The 24,391-nt window shown below is 42.7% G+C and overlaps 1 protein-coding gene across 1 annotated transcript; it reads left to right on the forward strand.

Moving 5' to 3' along the window:
- Positions 1 to 13,910: 13,910 nt before the first annotated feature.
- On the forward strand, positions 13,911 to 16,378 carry Cited2 (Cbp/p300 interacting transactivator with Glu/Asp rich carboxy-terminal domain 2). The gene is made up of 2 exons (XM_076926919.1): positions 13,911 to 14,173; positions 14,653 to 16,378. Exon 2 carries the CDS (start codon positions 14,661 to 14,663, stop codon positions 15,468 to 15,470), a length of 810 nt encoding a protein of 269 aa, XP_076783034.1. The 5' UTR covers positions 13,911 to 14,173; positions 14,653 to 14,660; the 3' UTR covers positions 15,471 to 16,378.
- Positions 16,379 to 24,391: the final 8,013 nt, after the last annotated feature.

Consider the following 24,391-nt stretch of genomic DNA (forward strand, 5'->3'; position numbering starts at 1 on the left):
TTGAAGAGATAAAAGAGAAGCAGAAACGATAAAGAGACTGGGAACAGTTTCCTAAGTTTTGCAAAACAGCAAAACAACCAAACAACCCTTGTTCATATATATATATATATCTGGGGTCTGGAGGCATATTCCACCCCCACTAGCTTTTAAAAGTGTTAAGTAGTCACAGGAAGCCTTCCAACTTCCCTATCAGGGAAGATTTATCTGTAAAAAAAAAAAGTGTAGCTGGTCTGTTAGCTTGCTCACCGACTACCTATCTTAGCCTCAGGTGGGGTGAATTCCATAGAACTTTGTACGTGACGGAGCTGTGGCGTCTGCTTTCTTGCCTCTCCTTCCCTCGAGGGCACAGTGTGTTTCCTGTACATAAGCTATTAAGCAAAACTTGTACAAAGAGGACAACTCTACTGTGACAGCCAACAACAACCATTGAATTCATTAAATTAAAATTTAAATGTCTTAAATGTTTAAGATAATTCGTAGCCAGGCGGTGGTGGCGCACGCCTTTAATCCCAGCACTTGGGAGGCAGAGGCAGGCGGATTTCTGAGTTTGAGGCCAGCCTGGTCTACAGAGTGAGTTCCAGGACAGCCAGGGCTACACAGAGAAACCCTGTCTCGAAAAACAAAACAAACAAAACAAAAAAAAGATAATTCGTAATTTCCAATTGTGACTCCCAATCAACTGAAGGTTCCTACTTTTAACAAATCAATTAAAACAACTGAAATTAAAAAAAAAAAAAAAAAAAAACTAATAGGGGCTGGAGAGATGACTCAGCAGTTAAGAGCACAGATTGTTCTTCCAGGGGTCCTGAGTTCAATTCCCAGAAACCACACGGTGGCTCAGAACCATCTGTAATGAAATCCAATGCCCTCTTCTACTGTGTATGAAGACAGGTATAGTGTACTCACATACATAAAATTAATTAATTAATTAATTAATTAAACAAAACAAACTACTCAGCATGCTTGGCACAGTCAAACAGCCTGTGGGCTCTCTTCTCCATTTTAAAAGCCACTAGCAGGAACATCCTTCTACTTTGTTAGACCTACCTGTGACATCTGTGACAATGGCACAATGAAGAAGGTGTCAGCTATTTCTGAGGAAGTCTACCTGGCTTGCTGTAAACTGATAGTAATGGTATCCAAAGGGGGCCTCATGGCCTTCGTAAGCAATAGTCTGCCCTGCAGAGAGGCCTATTGATCATCCGACAACACTTCAGTGGGGTTGCCATTTTATAGAATATAATTCCCACCTGACTGACACAAAGGTCAAATGTTCTAATGCATATCAGGCCTATGGACATTTCTGGGGGGGGGGATTGTCTTAATTAAGTTAACTGATATAGAAAGACCTGTCATGTCCTAGCAAAAACAACTGTAAAATATTTATTCATCTCAAGATGTAGTTTCATTTTTAATGAGAAAGGAACATGGTTTTTATAGACTGAACTACTTGTGGCCACCAAGTAGAATGTCCTCTTGGATTTATCACTGTTTCTCAACTCCCAGAAGTTAAATTTTATCAGACATGCCCTGTTTGGAGAAGGGATCAGGGCCAGGAAAAGAATGATCATGGATGTGATCAACAGCTTTAATTATCAACTTGACTCAACCCAGAATCACCTGGAAAAACAGTCTCAGTGAAGAATTATCTACATTGGATTGGCCTATGGACATTTCTGTGGGGGATTGTCTTAATTAAGTTAACTGTTATAGGAAGACCTGGCCTACTATGGGTGGCACAATTCCCTAAGCAGAATTGGGGCTAAAACTATGTAAGAAATTGAGAGAGCACAAGCAAGAAAGCAAATGAACATTTATGTATTTATTTCTCTCTGCTCTTAATGGTAGATACGGACAAACAGCTTCAAACTCCTGCTGGTTTGGCTTCCCTTCAATGATGGATTATAACCTGGAATTGTAAAATAAAATAAACCTATTTTCTCCTTGCTTCTTGTGAGGATAGTATATCACAGCAACAGAAACAAAGCTGAGACAGTGGGAACAGTTGACCAAATGTCAGTATTAAGCTATAGAACAATGATTTTCCTCCCAACATGAAGACACTTCTCTAGGGGTCCAAACTTTTGTCATTCGTGGCTAGCACAGATAAATTTTACTGAATTCTTGCTCTTCAGATTCCATTTTGTCAAGCCCCTGAATTGACTTTAAGCTGACACCTCTTCAGGCAATTTACTGTATTCCAATTCTCAAAAGTTTAAGATTATAGCCATTCATTCTTATCATGTGACTTTGGAAAGTGATGTCATTGCTCTAATGTCATCAGCTAGCCTTCTACCTCCCCAGGATAGCAGCCCTCTGATCCCCCCACCCCAAGATAAACCTGGGTGCACTGATTAAATAGGGCATTCTTCATTCTTCCAGCCACTATTGTGTACGTAGTCTGTGTCATTTCTCTGGATAGCCAGTCTCACACATATGTGGTCTTCCTATAGCACTGGCCTTAAGTAGGTGGCTGCCATGTCTATCGACACTCCAACATTCCACTGATTTCATACATTACCTCCACGTGCTGGGAATTTAAAGAACCCTCTCTTAACCAGGGGGTTTTACAACAATGATATGGGGATACAATTAAGACAGGAAGATGTATGGTTACTTAGTCAGTGGACTCTCTAGACTCCCAGTTGTAGAATTCCACCTCCAAGAACTTCTATCATAAGTGGTTTCTTGAAAAAATAGGAAAGCAACGCATAAAGAACTTGACTGTGAATGATCTGTGCTTTTGGTAACAAAGAATACTTGATCCTTAATCTCTCTGAACACACTGCCAATTATTAGGTTAGCCTATACATAGGCCCTGTTCAAGTTCCTACACAGAGCTGGCTTTACAGAGGGTCCAGATGGGTAAAAGCAATACTGGTCATTCCCCTAACAGGCCTCCTGACAGCTGCCTTTGGTTGGTACTGTGAGCAAAGGTTTTGGCTCCATGTAGGTTTGTCTTGTGGTCTCTGGTGCACAGTTGATCCTTCAGGCTCATCAATGGGACGCAAACAACAGGGCACGAACTCTGCAGACAGTTCATATAATCTTCTGCAATTCCCCAGGCTTTGTTCTATAATCCCTTCCCTCTGTGACCTTGGGCAAGTCTCTTTGCCTTCCTTAGTGAGAATTTCTATAACTCCTAATTGAACTACGTTGGATTGGGTGATGTTTATCATTAATTTCCTGTGATTATGCAATTCTCGTACACAGAATACATCATACATATGTACTACTACAGGTAGTACACACCTGTAAGCCCAGCACTTGGGAAGCTGAAGCAAGAGAGTCATGAGTTCAAAGCCAAGCTGGACTAGTCAGAGACTTCAAGGTCAACCTGAGCTAGGTAGCAAAACTGTAAGTCAAAACAAAATAAAAAGTAGTGGCTAGGTTTAGTAGCTATAATGTTAAAACTCAGGAGGCTGAGACAGAAGGATTAGTCCAAGCTTGAGGCCATTCTGGGCTACATATTGAGTTCTTGATCACCCAGGGTTATCGAGTAAGATTGTCAAAAAAAAAAAAAAAAAACCCTAAATAAACAATCCATATCCACTGACCTTCATCACCATCATTGTTTAAGAAGCACCAATGGATCAGATTTTGCACTTGCTCGTGAAATTTTTTTTGGTCTCATTTTGTGTGCCTACTACTAGATAAAACATGTCACAGAATTCTTACGGAACTGTAACTTGATGACTTGTAAGAAGATGGAAAGCTTTCGGGCTCTCACTGCCCAGACCCTTTCCATTTTTAGAGCACGGTCACATCACAATGCGGGAATCATAGCACTGTCTACTTCTGACAGTAAAGACAGGTCCAACTGATGACCACCAGGGCTTATGGTCAAAGACCAGCAGAACATCACAGATTTGAGCTCCTGTCATGCCACCTGTGATATTATTATTAGGAACCATGCCTCAAAGACAAATTTAACTGACAGAAGAGCCTGGAATCCCGAGATGATTGTAAATATAATGATTAGCTTCTAATGTACTTCCTAAACTAGTCATCATGGATTATCTCCTATGGAGAAAACCTGGTGGGTCCAAGAGTAGCAAGCCAAAAAGGATTGAGGAAAATATCACTTTTGATAAAAAAAAAATAATGAAAAATAAAAATAAACTATGTATCTACATCTTCAACAGAACATTATAAAGAACTTGAGTTTTCAGCTTCATGATCTTTGCACTCAGGCATGTACTTCATATTGTAATAGGATGATGTAACCCTCAGGATAAGATCTAAACCTGGTTCCTGCTGCTATGGGGGACAGTGACCCAGGAGTAACAATATATATTAAGTATATACTATAAGAGAGGCTCTGGAAGGAGAGCACGAGGCAATCTAGTCACACCCTGTACAGTAATTCTTCCTTCCATCAACAATGGAACAAGGTGGTCCCCAGAGATCATATGATGTAGTAAACCTTAGCTCTTAGTTACTTACGTACTCTCTACAATGTTTGCACAATGATGAAATCTCTTTTTGTTTTTGTTTTTCGAGACAGGGTTTCTCTGCATAGCCTTGGCTGTTCTAGATCTCACTCTGTAGACCAGGCTGGCCTCGAACTCAGAAATCCACCTGCCTCTGCCTCCCAAGTGCTGGGATTAAAGGCGTGCGCCACCACTGCCCAGCTATGATGAAATCTCTTAATGATGCATTTCTCAAAACATATTCCCACAGTTAAATGACCCATAACTACATACATGGCAGGGTCAAGCAATAATGGGAACCTGCCCTGATCTGCTGCAGGAAAATTGCTGCCAAGCTTTACAGGATGACAAAGCAGAAGAAGCGTCAGTGAATTGTACTAATTCTGGGCTCAAGATTGTACTAATTCAGGATTGCAGAGCACATCAATACACCCACTGCAGTTATAATACAAAGGTAGCAGGGATAGAGGGAGGCTAAACCAACACTTACTCTCCCTATGCCTTTTCAGTTACTGGCCACTAGAAACCAAGGTTGGTCTTCAGCTCAGCTGGTCCATCCAACCTGAGCCCTACAGCCTTTCAGACCAGTCAGACAAGAGATGGATGAAGAGCACTTGATTGATGTACAGTGGGGTTGTCGTTCTTGCAGCAGCTTTGATTTCTAGGCTGTAACTCTCAAGGTTATTCCTAGGGGCCAGGAAGTAGAAGTTTTCCTGCTAAATACTCTGATGTTCTCTTGTAAATGTTTATGCCCCTTCTCTCACTCACAGATGATGACATTATTTCAAGTTTTGTGGGTTCTTCCCCAGGGCCATCATAACACACTGATTCTAGAAGCTCCATTAAATTAACCTAGAAATTCCTTCCTCACTACAAACCGAGGGTGAAAAGAAGATTGTTTAAAATACATAGAGAAGTTACACCTACAAGCATTTCAGATAGTACGATCTAAACTCAAAAGTAATTTATATACCAATGTACATATTCTTATATAATTATTTCCCAGGTCATGTAAGAATTCCGCCAAACTAGTATTCAGAATTAAAAAGAAATGGGAAAAGAAATGACCAAAACAATGAATTCACAGACTACATTAAGAGATTACCCATTTATTTGAAATGGGGAGAGGGAACACCTGCATTTTGAAAAGGAATTTTATAATGAATTAGCTTTCCTACACTTTTTCCTAGCTCATTCATTAATTCAAATTATTTATAGTAATAATCACAAGATCTGCAGTATTTATAGTGAATATCACCCTACCTACTATATATTTCGGTGACTTTTATGCCATCTTCACAGTCCTGGGTTTTTAGTTCTCTTTTCCACTTCAAGAAACCTCTAATTTAAGACAGATTTAGTGGCATCCACCTTTAATCCCTGCAGAGGCAGGTAGATCTCTGTGAATCTGAGGCCAGCTTGGTTAACAGAGTTCCAGGACAGCCAGGAATAAATAGTGAAATCCTGTGCGGAGAGGGAGTGGGGGCGTGAAAGAAAGAAGCAACCTTTACCTCTGGTAATTTGGGACTGATGAGTTGGCTCAGTGGGTAAAGGGTATGCATGCATAAGTGTGTGGGTTCTTGTGAAGGCCAAAGGATAACCTCATGCTCGGCATCCACTTTTCTGGAGACAGGGGTCTCTGATTGGCCTAGAACTCCTGTTAGGCCACCTGGGCTGGTCAGTGCATCCTGGGCATCCTCCAGCCCTCAGCTCCCCAGCTCTGGATCACAAGTGCATGGGCTTCACCAGGCCCCGATTTTAACATGAGTCCTGGGCGTGGAACTCACACGAGCACTTTACTGATGTTACTCAGTTTACCCCTTTATTTCAGTTTTTAGAGTGGACCAAATAAAAGGATTGCGTTGCATATCACACTGAGCTCAGCAGAAAACGTGTATGAAGCAGCAGTTGCTACTAGAATCCCTGCAAAGTTTGCTGTGGGAATGTGGCCCACTTCAGATGTTGCTGATTCTCCAATCCCATTTTTAGTTAGCATGTAAAATGTGACCTGGTAATGTAGATAAACAAGATAAACAAGAGCGGTAAATGTAAGAATGCCACTGTCATTTTCTTTTGTCATCTACATAAAACTAGTAAGACTCAGTTACTGAATGTTCAAGACTCTATAGGTGTTCTTTCTTTTGAGTTTTCTATATTATTCTTAAGAAGCACTGGCTTGAACTTAACGATCTTTTTGTAACATCTCTGTCATGTGAATCATCTTCATTAGTATCTCTGAAGTATGTAGGCATTTGCAGGTCATTTAAAATTTTTTTGCATAATGCATAAAAATATGAATGTTTACATCAGATATATTGTAAATTTTGGTGTAACTGAAATTTGTTTGTGAAGCTTACTTTTACTCATTTTTGCATAATTTATCAAAAAATTAAACATTGAGAATATATGTTTTGGGATTTTGAAATAAATACATATATAAATATATTAGATATGACTGCATATTACCAGATCAGAAATTGACAAACTATTTCCATTTCCTGGGGATTTTGATTCTTCAGCCTTATTTTTCAACATTAGCTAGGAAAAATAAAATATTTTCACAAAACTCAATTAAGATTTTCTTAAACGTCTACATGTGTACTTTGTTTGTAATACCCAGATCAAAAGAATAGTTTCAGGCTATCAATCAGAAACACACCTTTACAATTATTCCATACAACAGTGAAATTGTATTCTTCTTAATAAGTTGAAGACTAAATTAGGTAGCCATTATAGTTCTTAGCACTGAAATTTTACTTCAAGAACTATGTGTTCCTACAGTATCAAAAATTTGGGGCTGGAGAGATGGCTCAGAGGTTAAGAGCACTGTCTGCTTTTCCAGAGGTCCTGAGTTCAATTCCCAGCACCCACCTGATGGCTGATAACCCTCTGTAATAGGTTCTGATGCCCTCTTCTGACCTGCATGGATACATGCAGGCAGAATGCTGTTTATATAATAAACAAACCTTTAAAAACTGCTTTTAAAAATTCCTTTGGCAAATGCATCTTCTGGATGTGGTGAACATTATCAGTAAGTATTACTGGGAAATAATTCTGGTGGCTACATTTCTCACTGATTTATTTTACTCAAGATCACTAGTCTTTTATCTTAAAAACAGACAGACAGATAGGACAAAGAAATTAAAGCATTTAAGGCCAGATGTTATGGCACAAGTCATATAAGTCAGTGAGTTCTCAGGAGACTGAGGCAGGAAGATTTTTGAGGCTGATCTTGGCTACACAGTGACACTCTGTTTCAAAAACAAAACAAACAAAACAAAAACACCAGCTGTAAGCTCTAAAACCACCCCTCCAGCAACATACTGGTGAGTAACAGGTAAGCTAACTACTTAGCAACTGCCTCTCAGAACACACAAGCAGAAACTCTCACACTTCCTGTTTAAACTAGAAAATAATTTTAAATGAGTTGACTTCATACGTTTGCATATAAGTAGAAATTCATACAGATACTGTTACTGTGTCCTACAGCTCGGTTAATTATAAAAATGCTGGCCTAGGACAGGCTGGTCGCGCCATTCAGGACATTGCATCCGTTTCTCTGATGTCCTTGTCAATATGCTTCTCTGACTGTGAGCACTGGTTTTGGAAATTCTGGTGTTTAGGGAGTCACGAGGAAGTCACTTAACCTCTCAAGACCTTCAATTTCTCATCTAGAAAATGAAAGAATTGGAGTAAATGCTCTGTTTTTAACTCCTATCTACAGGCACGTGATTTTGTTTTTTAGGTGTTATTCAAAACATTTTTTTTCATAACTATTTAACATCAGGACGTTTTGAAACAAAATAAAACACATAAAAGTGAAGCTGTGGATATTCTGCATCTAAGGAATCCAGGATGGGAAGCCCTGACTGTGAGCTCTCTTTTCTAATGTGCTTTCTCTCTCTCTCTCTTTCTCTCTCTCTCTCTCTCTCTCTCTCTCTCTCTCTCTCTCTCTCTCTCTCTCTCTCCCTCCCTCCCTCCCTCCCTCCCTCCCTCTCTCCCTCCCTCCCCCCCCTCTCTCTCTGTGTCTCTGTCTCTCCCTCTTTCTTTTTGTCTCAGTGGAAAAAGAAAACATCTGGAAAAGACCCACCATGTTCCTTTCTCTAAATGCACACCAGAAACATCTGCATCAAGTCACCGGACAGCCTTCTTTTTTCTCTCTCCAGATTAAATAGTTATTCCAGGTCCCATTTCTCATGTCTTTAAAATATATTTCTTTTTAAGAAAGAAAAATAAACAAGTCTTCTTTGGTTTCTGTAACTCTTTATTAAAATGAAATATTTTAAATCAACTTAAGAAGAGCCAAGTGCAGCCAAAGGATTATTTCCAACTCTCGTGTGCTAGCCCTACCCTTAACATATTTCAAATAATATCTTCTTTGTGCATCTGATTCAACCAACCAATAGCTCCGGGTGATCCACATTTTTCTCTTTTGGCTGAACTTGTTACAGCTACTCAATAATCTCCCATCTAATACCCACATAATCTGTAATTGTCCTTGTGGAGCCTCTCTGGTTTTTCTTACTGAATATAATCTTGTTTTGATAGAGTATTTCCTACATCATTCAGCCACTGATTTTTTTTTTTTCTTTTCAGCCTTTCAACAGACCTCACACAACTTCAAAACCAATGTGAGTACTACTAGCTTGCTGTTAAAGTTTCAAACTGATAAAATGTCAATTAACTAAAATGAATTTTCACACAAACATGGGCTGAAGAGTGTCCCCTCCAAATTCCTGTGATGAAGGGCTAGCCCGGCTTTTCAATGATTCAGGATGTTGCTGTTTGTAGATAAAGACCTTTAAAGAGGAAATGACATCGAAAGGAAACCATCTGAGTTAGTCCTATCTAATCTGGCTAAAGTCTTTAGTTTAAAAAAAAAAAAAGCAACGTGCATCTGTAGGAGGAACACGTGGCATTCAGTCCACGTGAGGACACAGCAAGATGACCAACTGCAAACCCTGAATAGATGCCTCAGAACACTATCCTAACAGTTTGACCTTGGACTTGCAGCCTACACAACTGTGAGAAAATACGTTTCCTTTGATAGCCTTCCTGGTCTGATTTTATTATGGTGGTGCTAGCCATCTAACATACTATTATTAGCCTTATTATTGGTAATATCCATGGCGGCATTGACTAGCACTTGGGAGGTCACCAAGCACCCTCTGTCCTTACTGGAACAGCAACAGCAAGGAGCCATTTTGTTGTTTTGTTTTTATTTTCTTAAACTTCTTTGAAACTCAAAGTTCTCCTTTAAAAAACAAGTATATCCCTACTTTCTAAGGATTCCGTGAGGTAATCTAGGTAAAAGTACAAAACATTGTGTTAAATCCCCTACCACCCACACTGCACATGCAAGAATGAGGTTGTTTTTGTTTTACATTATTAGTTTTTGTTGTTGTGCTTGTTGTTGTTTTGGTTTGTTGGGTTTTTTAAGCTTAGATTTTAGCTAAAGCTGGAGGCTCACACTTAAAAGCTCTGTGTCAGTCAAAAAACCCACACTAGTGGGGACCTGATTCTACCTGTGTTTCTAATCTGCCTCTGGTGAGCTATCTCCCTTAAACAGATGACAGTCTTGCTTAAGTTGAAAGATAGGCCAAGGTTCACACTGTGGTGAGTGGCTGTTGTTTTCCACTGGAGAGTTGTTGTTGTCGTTGCTGTTATTGTTCAGATAGGATCTCACATAGCTCAGATTGGCCTCAAAACTTTCTATGTAGCCAAGGATAGCCTTGAACTCTTGATACATCCCAAGTGTAACAATTAGTCAGGCACCCCATGCAGTTTACAATGGAAATGGAACTCAAGGTTTTCTGCTATGCAAACACTCTACCAATTAAGCCACACCCACTCCCAGTCCTCTGTTGGATTTTTCTACCTCTCTCTTAAAAGTAACCTCTAGAAGACTCAACCCTCACTTTTCATTTTGGTTCCCTTGATAGCTACTCTAAGTTGTGCCCATCTTTAGTCACCAATTCATTGAGCCACAGATTCATTCACTGTCCAACATCTAATTAGACTTGATTCCTAGCTACAGTAAACAAACATATTGGTCTCTGCTCCCCTGGAGCCTCCTTCCTAGTGGGGGAAAGCCTTAACAGTCAAGTTTATTTACTGTGCAACATATCAGGTGGGAACAAACACCAAGGAGAGAAGTAAAAGGTAGGGTAAAGTAAGCAACAAAGAGGCATAGTGTTCTTTGAGTGGAATGCTGAGCAAGACCTCTGGGTGGAATTTGAGCAGAAACTCAGACATTAGGACAAGGGTAATCATTGGAGTGTCTGGGAAAAGAACTCTTAGAGTTTCTTCCTCATGAGCAGGGAACTTAGATCTCTTAGTTCTTCACTGTTATTATGGGTGGAGTTGGCCTTTCTAAAAAGCTATGGTCTTAACCTCCCGAGCCTCAGAATGTGATCTGATTTGAATATGGGATATATTCAGACGTCATCATGACCAAATGAGGTCGTTATGATAGATCCAGTACAAGCGGCGTCCTTATAAAGGGGTGGCGAAGAGAGACACATGATAGGAAATATTATGTGAGGACAATGGCAGAAACACAGTGACAGATTTACCAAGCGCTGCCAGCAATCTGCCAGAAGATACAAGACAGACAGGACTAATCCTCCCAACTCTTGATTTTGGACTTCTGGCTCCCTAATATATATCAGACAATAAATTTTTGTTGCTTAAGCATGGTGTTCTCTTATGTCAGTCCCAGGGACCTACTATAACCATCTAGTGCTCTCCGGCCACACCTCCCCAGGTTCCAGGGAGAAGCCTCAGGGAACTTCCTGTTCCTCTGCTCCACCACGCTCAGAGGTTAACCCGCTCCTCTGTCTGTGTCTCTGAGACCCAATCTGAATCCTCAGCCTGGAAACACGGGGGCCTAAGGACCCAACCGCAGTTAGGACCCAAAACCAGTTTGGCCCTTAGGACCCATCTCTCCAGTTTTCTTCTCTCTTCTTTGCTGGAACTCTTAGAGACATGTGACCAAAGGTTTACTCATCCTCTGGCTTTAACTAGTTTACTGTGCCCACTGGGAAGCCTCCCAATGCCTCTGAAACAGGATATGGTATCCCTCTTGTACACTCTCGGATGATGGGTTTATCCAAGCTTGATTATCTGAGGTCTCCTTCTAAGCATGAGTTCCGGTCTTTATATCTTAGGGCACTAAGAAGTTCCTGGCACCCAAAAAGCATGCATTGGGAGAATAAATGAGCACTGTATCCTGCACCCTATCCAGCTGGACCCAGAAGTATTTATTTTTCCTTTTACTTGTGGGGGATGGGCAGGTGACCTTTCCAGAGATTGCCCAACAGTCTGTAGAAACATTGGAGCTCAATAGTGGGGTACCTTCCATTAATGGTTGTAAGAGGAATTTAGATTAGACGTTCGGAAGCTGTTCCTTGTGTCGCAAGACTGCACAATACGGAAGGGAAGCAAATAATCTACTCAAAAAATTATCTTGGCTTGGCCAAGATTTTTTTTTTGAATGCAGGTTTTTGATAGGAAGTGTCCCTTCTGGTCTCCTTCAAAACCCCCTTTTCAACTTTATGTTCATGACATACAGGCCAAACTAGGAGCTGGACAAAAGAGAGAATTGTTATAACTGAAAGCTATGTATCTCTTGCTCACTTCTCCAAAAAGTAAACATTCTTGAGGTTTCAAAATCATTTGCATATAGGGTTATAAACACTGGACAGCCTGGAAAAGAGGTAGAGAGGAAGAGAGAAGGTTTTCTTGTTAAGGGTATTTGAAAAGGACCAACTTGAGGAAGACATAGGAGTAACGCAAAAAAAAAAAAAAAAAAAAAAAAAGCAACGTATCAAAATTTCCAGTTATTAAGAAATACAGCCTTTCAAGAAAAGAAAATAAAAAAAAAAAAAAAAAAAAAGGAAAAGTCTGTGAGCTAGAAGGGAAAAAAAGAAACGGGAGGCGGGGGGAGGAGAGGGATACTGGCTGTTTACAGCAGGAAGTCTTGCATGGACATTGAGTTATGAAGAAACAACCGTACACAAAAGTCCTTATTCGGAGCGCTAAACTCGATTTCACCACTTAAGAGAGAGATACACGCTCCAAGCAGCCTTATCCTGGTGTAGAAAAAATAACTCGCAAAGCATGAGAGCTAGGACTGGATAGTGGCCCAGACCAGTGTTAGGGGTTTTATTTGCAAGTCAATGAGCCAAATGGGCGATCGGGCTCGTTGTACTTCGTTCTGCAAGCAAGGTTATTATTATCACCGCCTATTGCTCCACTGAACAATTTCACTGAAAAGGAAGACTCCTAGCCATGTGTGCGCGCACTGTGCCATACAGGACGTGCTGCTACGTGTCCACTTCCAAAACGACTTTATTTACAAAGCGATTATCTATCTGTTTTCCAAGCTATCTATCTGTTTTCCTTTTGCAGCAGCAGCAGCCTTACTCAGCCCTCGAATTTCTTAATTACAAACCCGTTTGCTTCTAAATCAACCCCAAACCGTCAGGCAGAGCCCGGAGGGAGGCTGAGCAAGTTTGCACACACCCCCACCTCCTGGATCAAGGGCAACAGCAGAAGCAAGTAACTGTGTATGTGCAAAAAGGTGGATCTGGGGACGAGGATCGCTGAGTTTGTTTACAGAGCAGGGACGCCTCAGCTCGGATGCCAAAGCTACCAAGAGCTGCAAACGCAAACTTAGCAGAAGCACACGTACTCCCGGAGCGTGGAGCAGGCCGGAAAGTGCGGAGCGGATTCCAGAACCCGGGAGTGGAGCCGCCCGGGCCTGTGAGCGCGCTCCGTCCACCTGCAGCCGCTGCCGCTCCCCGCCCCCAACCCCATGTCCTTGAAAAGAGTGGAGGTGGGGAGGGGACGTGAAGGCTGGGGAGTTAGGGGGTGCATCTACACGAAGAAAATACCTCAGTTAGGTGTACATGCTGCCTGTATTAAAAAAAAAAAAAAAAACACACAAAGACGCGGGCTCAGGAAAGCGCGCTCAAAGGACAGGACATGATCAGTCCAGGGCTTTAAAAATCTAACTCGGGAAAGCATAGCCATCCTTTGTAGATTGGGGAGAGTTTGGCACCTAAGAAAACTCTGCTGGGCAGGGAGGCTGAGCGAACCCCTTTTTCCTGTAGAGGGCAGGGCTGATCACTTAGGTAAGCCGGGTGAACACGCTGGGGGTGGGGATATCTGGCCAGAAGGAGGCGGGGAGTGCTCCTTGCTCCTCTCCTGTAGGTGCTTCCTTGCACTGGGTGACCGGGAGGACTAGCTCTTTGTGCTGGAGGTGGCAGGAACAACCTCGCATTTGGAGGCCAGAAAGACACTACAAGTCCGGGGAACGGCTGGGCGGCGCCTGGGCGCGCAGCCGCTGCGCACGTGCAGCGCGGACTCGCGGACGCGGCGGCCGACGCGATCCAGGGCACTAAGGTTCCGGAATCCATGTGTTCGGGCTCGCCTTCGGGGAGGCTCTCGCTCCGCCCTTCCTGAGATCCTTATATTAAGTGTGGCCAAAGCCCGGAGAAACACAGCTCATTGTTGGCAGCTGCCTGGCGGTCTTGCGGAGCGGCTAGGGCAGCGGAGGGAAAGAAAAGGGAACGGCTCGGAATTTGCTCCAGCGGTTGCTGCAAAGACCTCGGCGCCAACCTCGCACTAGCGAGAGCCCCACAGCCCTTCGGCTGCCCCTCTATGTGCTACTGAGCCGGCCCTGGACCCGACGAGCCCGCCTTCGGTGTTCCGAGCAGAAATCGCAAAGACGGAAGGTGAGCGCGGCGGGGCGAAGCTTAGCCAGGGTTGCTGCCAGCCTAGTCCTCCGAGGGCAGGGCTGGCCCCGGGGACGAGCGTGAGGTGGAGCTGGGGAATAACAACAGGATGTGCAACCACAGGGTGAGGAGGGTTGATTGAATGCCTGAAGTTCGCGGCCCGGCTCCGGGGCACTTCCTTTATTAGGCCACTTCAGGGAACCCAGGGGGGTGTGGGCTCCGGTCCCCCCCCCCCCTTTCCCGAATCGTAGGGGAAGGGGCTGGTCACTCAGCGCGCCAGACTGTGCGGGTCCGGCAGGCAGCAGGTCCGCCGAGGTAGCGAGCTCGGGTGCACGGGCTGCCGGTGGGCTCTCTCGGGGGTGGTGGTCTGCAGCTTGATGGGCGCGCGGGTACGGGGGGGGGGCGCTACAGAAGTGGGGTGTGCTCTGGTGGGCGACACGTGTGGCGTGGGTCTCAGCGTCTGCTCGTTTCGCTTTCAGGACTGGAAATGGCAGACCATATGATGGCCATGAACCACGGGCGCTTCCCCGACGGCACCAACGGGCTGCACCACCACCCTGCCCACCGCATGGGCATGGGGCAGTTCCCGAGCCCGCATCACCACCAGCAGCAGCAGCCCCAGCACGCCTTCAACGCCCTCATGGGCGAGCACATACACTACGGCGCGGGCAACATGAATGCCACGAGTGGCATCAGGCACGCCATGGGGCCGGGGACTGTGAACGGGGGGCACCCCCCGAGCGCTCTGGCCCCGGCCGCCAGGTTTAACAACTCCCAGTTCATGGGTCCCCCGGTGGCCAGCCAGGGAGGCTCCCTGCCGGCCAGCATGCAGCTGCAGAAGCTCAACAACCAGTATTTCAACCATCACCCCTACCCCCACAACCACTACATGCCGGATTTGCACCCCGCTGCAGGCCACCAGATGAACGGGACAAACCAGCACTTCCGAGATTGCAACCCCAAGCACAGTGGAGGCAGCAGCACCCCTGGCGGCGCGGGTGGCAGCGGCACCCCCGGCGGCTCCGGCGGCACCTCGAGCGGCGCGGGCGGCAGCAGCGCGGGCGGCAGCGGCGGTGGCAGCAGCATGCCCGCCTCGGTGGCTCACGTCCCCGCGGCAATGCTGCCGCCCAATGTCATAGACACTGATTTCATCGACGAAGAAGTGCTTATGTCCTTAGTGATAGAGATGGGTTTGGACCGCATCAAGGAGCTGCCCGAACTCTGGCTGGGCCAAAATGAGTTTGATTTTATGACGGACTTCGTGTGCAAACAGCAGCCCAGCAGAGTCAGCTGTTGACTCGGCTAACCTGGTGGGCAAAAGAAATCACCCTCCCCACCCCCACCCCCAACTTCTTCGGTGTGAATTAAAAAAACAAAAAAACAAAAACATTCCCTTAGACGCAGTATCTCGCTTTTCAGATTCTGAAAGGTTTGAGAACCTGGAAACAAAGTAAACTATAAACTTGTACAAATTGGTTTAAAAAAAAAAAAAAAGATTGCTGCCACTTTTTCCTGTTCTTGTTTCGTTTTTTGTAGCCTTGACATTCACCTCCCTTTGTAGTTGAAATATCTAGCTAACTTGGTCTTTTTTGTTGTTTGCTTTTACGCCCTTATTTCCTCACCTTCTCCAGTGCTCAACTGTTAGATATTAAGCTTGGCAAACTGCTTAATCTTGTGGATTTTGTAGATGGTTTCAAATGACTGCGCTGCATTCAGATTTATGAGTAAAAGGAAAAAAATTGCATTTGTTGGCTGCATGAACTTTGGAAGGCAGATATTACTGCACAAACTGCCATCTCGCTTCATTTTTTTTTTTTTTTAAAACTATGCATTCGAGTACAGACTTAAGTTTTCAAATATGCTAAACTGGAAGATTAAACAGATGTGGGCCAAACCGTTCTGGATCAGGAAAAGTCATACCGTTCACTTTCAAGTTGGCTGTCTCCCCTCCCCCATATGTACAGACAATAATAGGGCGTGGAATGTCGTCAGTGGCAAACATTTCACAGATTTTTATTTTGTTTCTGTCTTCAACATTTTTGACACTGTGCTAATAGTTATATTCAGTACATGAAAAGATACTACTGTGTTGAAAGCTTTTTAGGAAATTTTGACAGTATTTTTGTACAAAACATTTTTTTGAAAAAATACTTGTTAATTTATTCTATTTTAATTTGCCAATGTCAATAAAAAGTTAAGAAATAACTTGTTTTCTAAAAGTCAGTCTTTGGGGGCCGGGGATGGGGCGGGGGGGGGGGGGGGGGTGGGTGGGGGGGAGGGGGAAAGTAATTTGTCTTTAGGATCGACTTGTTATTGAGAGTAAGCTTTCCAAAGGATAAGTTTCAGGACACTAAAACAGGTCACCGTGAGCTTAAGGGAAAGCAGGCTTTAGGATAATTGGCATAAGCTACATGGCTACCTTGTAGCCTGCCCCTTAGTGTGGTTTAAGCAAAGGCTGAGAAGTTGTCAAATTGTTTTTGTTGTTTCTTAGCTGCATCCAATTCCAGTGAACCTTTCCTAGGAAGGCAAGCAATATTAAATCTTTCTCACTGGGTGGTGGGGAGGAGAGAAAAGTATTCCTGATGCAACTACTTAAAAGGAGATGGACTAGAATATTATACTGAGTGATTAATGGAGTGGCATTAAATATAAATTACCTTTATTTCAAGTGATGAATTTTATTTCTGAGTAACGGTGCTAAGGATAGACACATCTTCCAGCTTAATCTCAAATAGATTCTGACTGGATTGCAGTTCTGGGTAGAAGAGGGGGGTGGAAACCTACCTTGAGGTTTCCAATAATATTTAAGTTTTGCTCAGGTTAATTCAAAGGTCAAATTACAACCTTTATAACATGTCCCCTCCCAAGCATGCCCCGTGTTTTCAGAGCTGCAGCCGTCCCATGCGTTAGGTGTCAGGGACCTCAGTATAAAATGACTTTAACAACCTGGATGAGCTGAGTCTTTAAGCAGACCAAACCCATATTCAGTGGGAGTCAAGGATAGCCTTACATAACGAAGCAGAAGAGAAATATTGTTAAAGTGTCAGATCATCCCAGGTGCAAGAAGTAGTTAGATTGTTGTTTCCTGTTATGTTTTTGTGCTTTGAAAAGCAGCAAAAGAGGCAAGAATAGAGACTCATACTGACCCTGTGGAGAGAGTAAGGAGATACAGACTGAGGTCTTGCAGCAAGACATGCTTCAAAAGAACCCGTTTTGGACTCTGAATCCTATCTAAAGCCCATACTCCACAGTCAGAAGGAGCAGGCAGGTTTGCCCAAGGGTTGCCCTGGAATCTGGCACATAGGCTGACTGAGAAGGACTCTGAGTGACTTGATTCTGTTAAGTTCCATTTCCAAGCAGGACAGGTAAAATTAAGATGCATATTGCACTGGGCTTTTTATAACTCCGTAATTGACACCATCCTATTAATAATCGTGTTCTGTGAAATCACCCAATGCTCTTTCACCCCAATTTTCAAACAATTCCTTTTCTCCAAGAGTTAAAGCTAAAGTTCTCTTCAGCAACAGTATGTCAATATTGCGTCTACAATCTGGTAGTAAATCTTCCTAGTTAAGCATTTTCACAGTAAGTTTTTCTTTCCCTTTTTCTTTTCCTTTCCTTCTTCCTCTCCCAGGCTTAAGTGAAAAAAAAAAAAAGTTTGCGTGCAACAAATTTTGGTTCTCTCTCTCTCTCTCTCTCTCTCTCTCTCTCTCTCTCTCTCCTCTCTGTGTGTGTGTGTGTGTGTGTGTGTGTGTGTGTATGTGTGTGTGTGTTCCATGACACCCTGATTCAGTATTTATTCTGCCAGGGAATAAGCCATAACACCTGCTCTGTCATTAAATTGCCCCTGCTGCTCCAACGCCCGGACACGTATGCAGAGATGCAGGGCTCAAGGAACTATTATTAGAACTTGGACCCATCCCTGTTAGAACAGAGGACTCAAACAGAGAGCTGGCTAAAAGCACAATTTGTCCTCAGTACAAATACAAATGGCCCCCTCCCCCAGCGTCTCTATTTCATTAAAACCCTCTTGATCAACAATTGAGCAGATCCTACGTGATATCTGCAGGTCGCTTTAGGCAGAGAAAAATAAGCCCTTGTTTAAACAACCTGATTAATGAAACCTGTACAGTGACCTAGATCACCCGGCTCCTGGCAGACATTTGCAAAACCTGTGGTCTTGCTTCCTACTAAGTTGCTTAGGGCATATGGGGAAATTTGACCTCTGTACCTTGGCTGTTTGTCAAAAAGTTCTAACGTGGGCACAAGAGGGCCTCTGTTCTTTAGGTTTTGCTCACAAATAGACACTGCATGCTTGATTTTCAAGACGAGATCAGTGATAAGCAGAGCCCCATTGATACACAGCAGAGAAATCCGTCTGCGTGAATATAATCACGTGTCTCTGCCGCGTGCTTGATAAAATCCCGGTGGCAGCATCTTCATGGCTGATAAAGACGTTAGAGCTATGGATAGGTCTTTGAAGAACAGTTACCTAATCACCACTGTTTATGGGGTGCTAGGCTAGAGCACTCGTTCCAGGAGGCTGACATCTATTGTGAAGTTTACGGTCTCTGTGACTTTTACTACTGTAAACGCCTGGGATGGCTATAAATTGATGTCAACATTAAAGGCCAGATCCTTTAGAGCAAAATATTAATCCACTAATCTATTATGGGTGGCTGGCTTTCAAATACAAACTTTGCAGCTCTGGACCATTAGGTGTTTTCGCCCCCTTGTGGAATTTATTCAGAAGGTTAAAGGAAAGCTCCTCTCAGGAGATTTTTTTTTTTTTTTTTTTTTTTTTTTTTTTTTTATTGTTTGTTTTTTGCCGATGCTGAAGACTTTGCTTTTTTTTCCTTGAGCAAATACCCTGTGTTTGTTCAACCATTTTTTTTAATCAACGGGATTGGAGATTAAGCACTCTTTATAAAAAAATAAGAGTATCTTACCTACCAAAGACTTCAACTTGTTATTAAAGGTGGCTAATTTGAGATTGGCTTCCTATTTGGAAATATACACTGGCTGAGGGAATTTTCCTTTTGAAAGAACAAGGAATGGAGGTTTGGGCTGATGCTTTAACATGTCAGACGTGGGGTGGCAAACATTTGACTCCCCACAACAGGACTGCTGCGTTGTATATGAGGGCCGAGAAGACTGTACCCAGATGGGGTGAGGTTGAAGATGTGGTGGGAAACATTCAGGAATGCAGAATGCAATTATCCATGTTGGAATGTGACCTAGCCACTGGCTCTAATCTAGTGAAAAGGACCACGGGAATTCTAATGAGAATAAATGTTGCTATCTAATTGAGTCAGGAAAATTTACTTCAACATAAACCTGGCAGATAATGTTGTCTCCAAAGAAATAAATTTAGTACTTGAAGAATGTAGGTCTCAGCCACTGGCCAGTTTTTTTTTTTTGTTTGTTTGTTTTTTTTGTTTTTTTCTGTTATGTTTTGTTTTTGCTTGCATAAAGGGACTATTTCCTGTAGCTTTAGAGATGGTATTTACCAGTTCAGTATTTACCACAGTTCAGATGGTATTTACCACTATCTGCAAAATCTAAGCTCCCAGACAGGCTGAGGCAAACCTCAGCAAGAGAACACCAAACAGCACATCAAAGGCCTCAGCCTGTGAAACCCTGTTAGCAAGTGTTGTGTTTGTCTTTCCCTCTCTCACCCCCAAAGAGAAGGAACAATGGCTGTGTCTGAATTTTAATTGCAATGGACTGGCTTAACTTACTTGACCTATTTTTACACAGCTAGGGGAGAAATAATTCTTTTTTTTTTTTTTAAATGATAGTCACTTATTGGAAAAGGAAATATGAGGACATTTTTTTATCAATCAGCGAGCCGCTGATAAATACTGTATTTTGCTTTACAGTACATGAGACCCACCTTTATTTATTTATTTTTTTTTTAAATAAGATACCAGAAAGAAAGAAATTTCTATTCACAGGACGGGAATGCTAGGTGTTGCTGAATAACGAGCTTTACATAGTTTAGTGCCATGGGTTTGACTTTCTCTCATGTTTAGCTGGTTATAGGCTTACATAAGCTAAAAAAAACCAGGGGGCTGCAGTGTTGAGGAACTGCATGGACCTGGAGAAGGAGATCTGATCAGGCTGCCTTTCTTTCATACTTCTAGAAATAAACAATGCCTTTTGCGTGCATTGATGCTAATCAGGTAGTTTTTTTCCCCCAAGAGAAGCAAAAATGTTAAAAGCAACGAAGAAATGTCAGAAGTCCAGGTGATGGTGGTTCCAGAGAATTTGGCTAGTCCAGGATCTGTAGTGGCCTACAGCAGGTCAAAGGTGAGTGATGAGTCGACTGCTCCCTTTGGTGCGGTTGGTTCAGGCTGAGCTGATCTGATTACTGAGGCTGCTATCCAGCATGAGGGGATGGTTGAATTCCTTGGGTTAGAGACTTCTTGGAATTTTCACAGGGCACCCTTTATTCTCATCACTAAAATCATTCCCTCTCTTCCCTTCACTGTCGAGTAGTTACTTGGTGACACTGGGTTGCAGACCTAAGCCGGGAGGGGGTCTGTGTCTATGGAGCCTGCAGCCAGGTAATGTTAGCTGGTACCACCACTGCCGATATAGATACACAGAGCTGAAGAAGCCCTCTCCGCCCTGAAAGCTGGGTAGAAAACAAAATGTAGGCTGAGGAGAAACGCAAACTAGTATAAAATGACAATAATATTAATAGTAAAGACGGTAACTACAAGCTGTAGACAACCATGTGGGTCACGGCTACTTGAGTCTCATCTCATTGTGTCTGCTATGGCCTGACAGAAAATTTGGCCTTGTGCTCTCCTTAAGTTATTTGGCCACACACCAGGGTAGTGATGCATGACTTTAATCCCAGAACCTGAGAGGCAGAAGCAGGAAGATCTCTGAGTTTGAAACCAGTCTAGTCTACAAGACTTTCTGAAATTTTTCTCAGGTGATGAGACACAGATTTTAAGCTGTTTCGGCTGCATGGGATCAAATCTAGCAAGTTCCAGGACAGTCAAGGCTACACAGAGAAACCCTGTCTGGAAAAAAAAAATAAACAAAATAAAAAGTCAGTTGTCCACAAAGATTATTGCTGTCTCTCCTTTGGTGATGCTATTTTTTTGCAACCTGTTGTTTTGTACTTGGTTTGCAAACCCCTCCCCCCAATTCATAATAATGAGTATTCCCAAGCTGTAATGCACATAAAATTAACTTGTGAAGCCAAACCTTAGGCACCTGACAAGCACTGTCCTGCTGTAGTTATTTTGCAAAGCTCTGTGACAACGGTTGACTAAGACGTCCCTCCCATGGTTCTTTCTCCGTTGGTACGGGTATGTGACTGCGCTGCCTCTCAAGTTTCTAAGATAAACATTGAGAGATTCTGAGATCCCTGTCAAACATCAGTTCTTAGAATGACGATTCCCACCCGAGTTGGAGCCACCTCTCTAAGAGGTAAATCATGAAAGGAAAAAAAAAAAAAAAAAAAAAAAAAAGCAATCACTTGAAAACGAATTCCATACAGTTTATGTAAAATATTTAAATTCTCAACCTGTGAGTTGCAAGCCTTTCACTGGGATCACCTAGGACCATCAGAAAACACAGACAGTTTATATTACCATCCAGAATACTAGCAAAATTAACGTTATAAAGTAGCAACAAGCATAATATTAAGGTTGGGAATCACCACAACATGAGGAACTGTATGAAGGGGTCGAATCATTAGAAAGGGTGAGAACCACTGCTTTACATGTTCCTCAGTTATAAAACACAGCTATAAAACAACTATAGATGTGTCTGCCCATTAGATTACATATTTGACCTTTTAGGAGTCTCAAGATACGGCTGTGCATGTTTCCAGACCCAGTCAAAATATTCTGCCAAAGTAAATGTGACTCTGAACAGACACAAATTGTGTAGTCTAAACCATGCTTCCAAGTTTTGACCTCATTAGAACTTCAAGTCAGATCAAAACAAACCAGCGGTATACATTGTAATTTTGTTTCTCTTTTTGCTGAATTCTATGTTGTTGAATGATGGCTTCTTCCCCAAATTAAGCTAATACCTTGAATTGCCAATTCTAGAACCCAATGAATAAAAATATTTGTGGTTAAGTTCTCCGAGTTTGAAAAAAAAAAAAAAAAAGGGACCACTTTGTAACTTGCCCCAGTGGCTGGTAATAATTATACATGAGTCTTGATTACAAATTTCAGAATGATGTTTGAATGTCAATATGTAAGAAAACGAACCTCTTAAGACACAGGAAATGGCCACACCTTTAATCCCAACACTTGGTAGTAGAAGCAGGCAAATTTCTGTGAATTTGAGACTTTCCTGGTCTACAGAGGTAGGCCCAGGACAGCCAGGGATACACAGAGAAGCCTGTTCCTGGGGAAAAAAAATACAGGAGATGCAGCATTCAGTCTGTTTACACTTAGATGATCTTCCTGTACATCCCCATACTTGTCTGCTATAAGGGTGAGCCTACTGGCTTTCTTGCTCTGCTCTGCCACAGACATGAAAGGTTCTTCTATTAATAGTTGTAGTGAAATGAATAGTAGACCAGCATTAAAAGACATGGGTCTTGCGCTGCAACTAAATAGCTGTGTAATTTAATCACTGTTGGCTTAAGTTTCTCCATCAGCAAAATGAAGATGTTTAATTAATATAACTTGTATTCAAATTCTCATGAAAGAAACATCGGTCCATTCCTATCATTTTTCTTTCAGTGGAAAGATGGACTAGGAGCTGCTTCAAATCCCATTACAGCATTTCTTACTTTTCCATGTCGATGGGAGCCTGGCGATGCACCACAGACTTGACCCAGCTGGGCTGGTGCTCTGAGAGTTGAAGTCATCTCTGTAAACATTCCCTACATTGTCGTAATAACATTATACCATTGTTGTCTGCTGAGATTTACTGGCCTTCAAACGAATATCCAAACCTTACCAGCCATGAAATATTTCTTGTGCACAACACTTTTGAGCTTCAGATGACTACAAGACATCCACAGCGGGTACCGTAGTTCCAATTATGTGTGCTGAAATTTTTAACCAACTCTGTAAGTTTTGCCTCACTCCCTTACATATTAATTTGGTTACTCATGCCTTATAACTAAAAAGCATTTGATCAATATTGGGGCTCTGACTTCTTCAAACAACTCCTCCAGACCCACGATTAGCATCACCATCACATTATTGTTATTCAATTCCTCAGGGAAAAAAATCTTATAATTGATGCTAACTTAGAAGAAGCAAAGGTGGCCCCTGAGAATTTTAAGCAGGAAAGTCTATGTCTGTTCATCTAGTCTTTCTTACTTAACTTCCCACCAACATAGGCCACCATGTAGCCTGAATTACTTGGATACATGATATATTGATATGTTAAAACTAGTTACACAAAAGGAACTGCTCATCATGTGTGTAACTATCCAGGAAACGACTCTTGATGTTGCATGCAGAAGTGATGCTTCTAGTACACCGAAGCATTTCACTAGTTGACCACCGGGTGGCGCTAAGGTCCTATCAATTTTATTTGCACATCCTGAGCAGCTACCAAGACTAGCCTGACACTTGCTTCAAGAACTTATCTCCACCCCATTTGTTTTTACAGAACCATAATAGATTCAAGAACAAAGTCAAGGATGCCTGCACACACTCCTCCCCAGCATCACTTCTGGCTAAACTCCACCAAAATTAGAATTCACAAAAGGTGTTCTTTTCTTAGGGGTCTTCGTCCTCTTTGAAGTACCCTTTTTCCTGTTTTCCTTTCTCTCAAGTGCCAGTGGCTCGATTTGATGCCCTGCTAAAGATATTTATTTCTTAAAAGAGAGAATGACAGAGCAGAAAGAAAATTTGAATGGTAGGATTTCGTGTATTAGTCCAAAAATAAGTATTGGAAAGCTTCTGTGCCTCCCCCTACCTTTGTCTGATCCTAAAATCTGTTTCTTCTCTCATCCAGCAGGCCAGCCAGCTCTGAGGTCAGCTTTGCTCCTTTGCTCGGCCTTAGATATGGGTATTCATTCCTGTTTCACTGCCAGCCAGTTCCTCAAGGTTCAGTTCTTGTCCTCTGTTGTCCCTCTGCCTAAAGCGAGTGCTCCTCCCCAAGACCTTGGTCAGACTTTACAGGTGAACAGATCCTGGATGCCATCTTCTTTCTCCCATGGAGCTTAAAGCTCTTCAACCCTGCTCCAGTTTTCCTTGTGGCACTTGGTGTTTTGTTTTT

The sequence above is a fragment of the Arvicanthis niloticus genome, chromosome 28 (assembly GCF_011762505.2).
Source record: "Arvicanthis niloticus isolate mArvNil1 chromosome 28, mArvNil1.pat.X, whole genome shotgun sequence".
NCBI lineage: Eukaryota > Metazoa > Chordata > Mammalia > Rodentia > Muridae > Arvicanthis > Arvicanthis niloticus.

Coding starts and splice junctions, on each gene's coding strand:
- Cited2 (XM_076926919.1), top strand. CDS start 14,661: ATGGCAGACCATATGATGGCCATGAACCACGGGCGCTTCCCCGACGGC.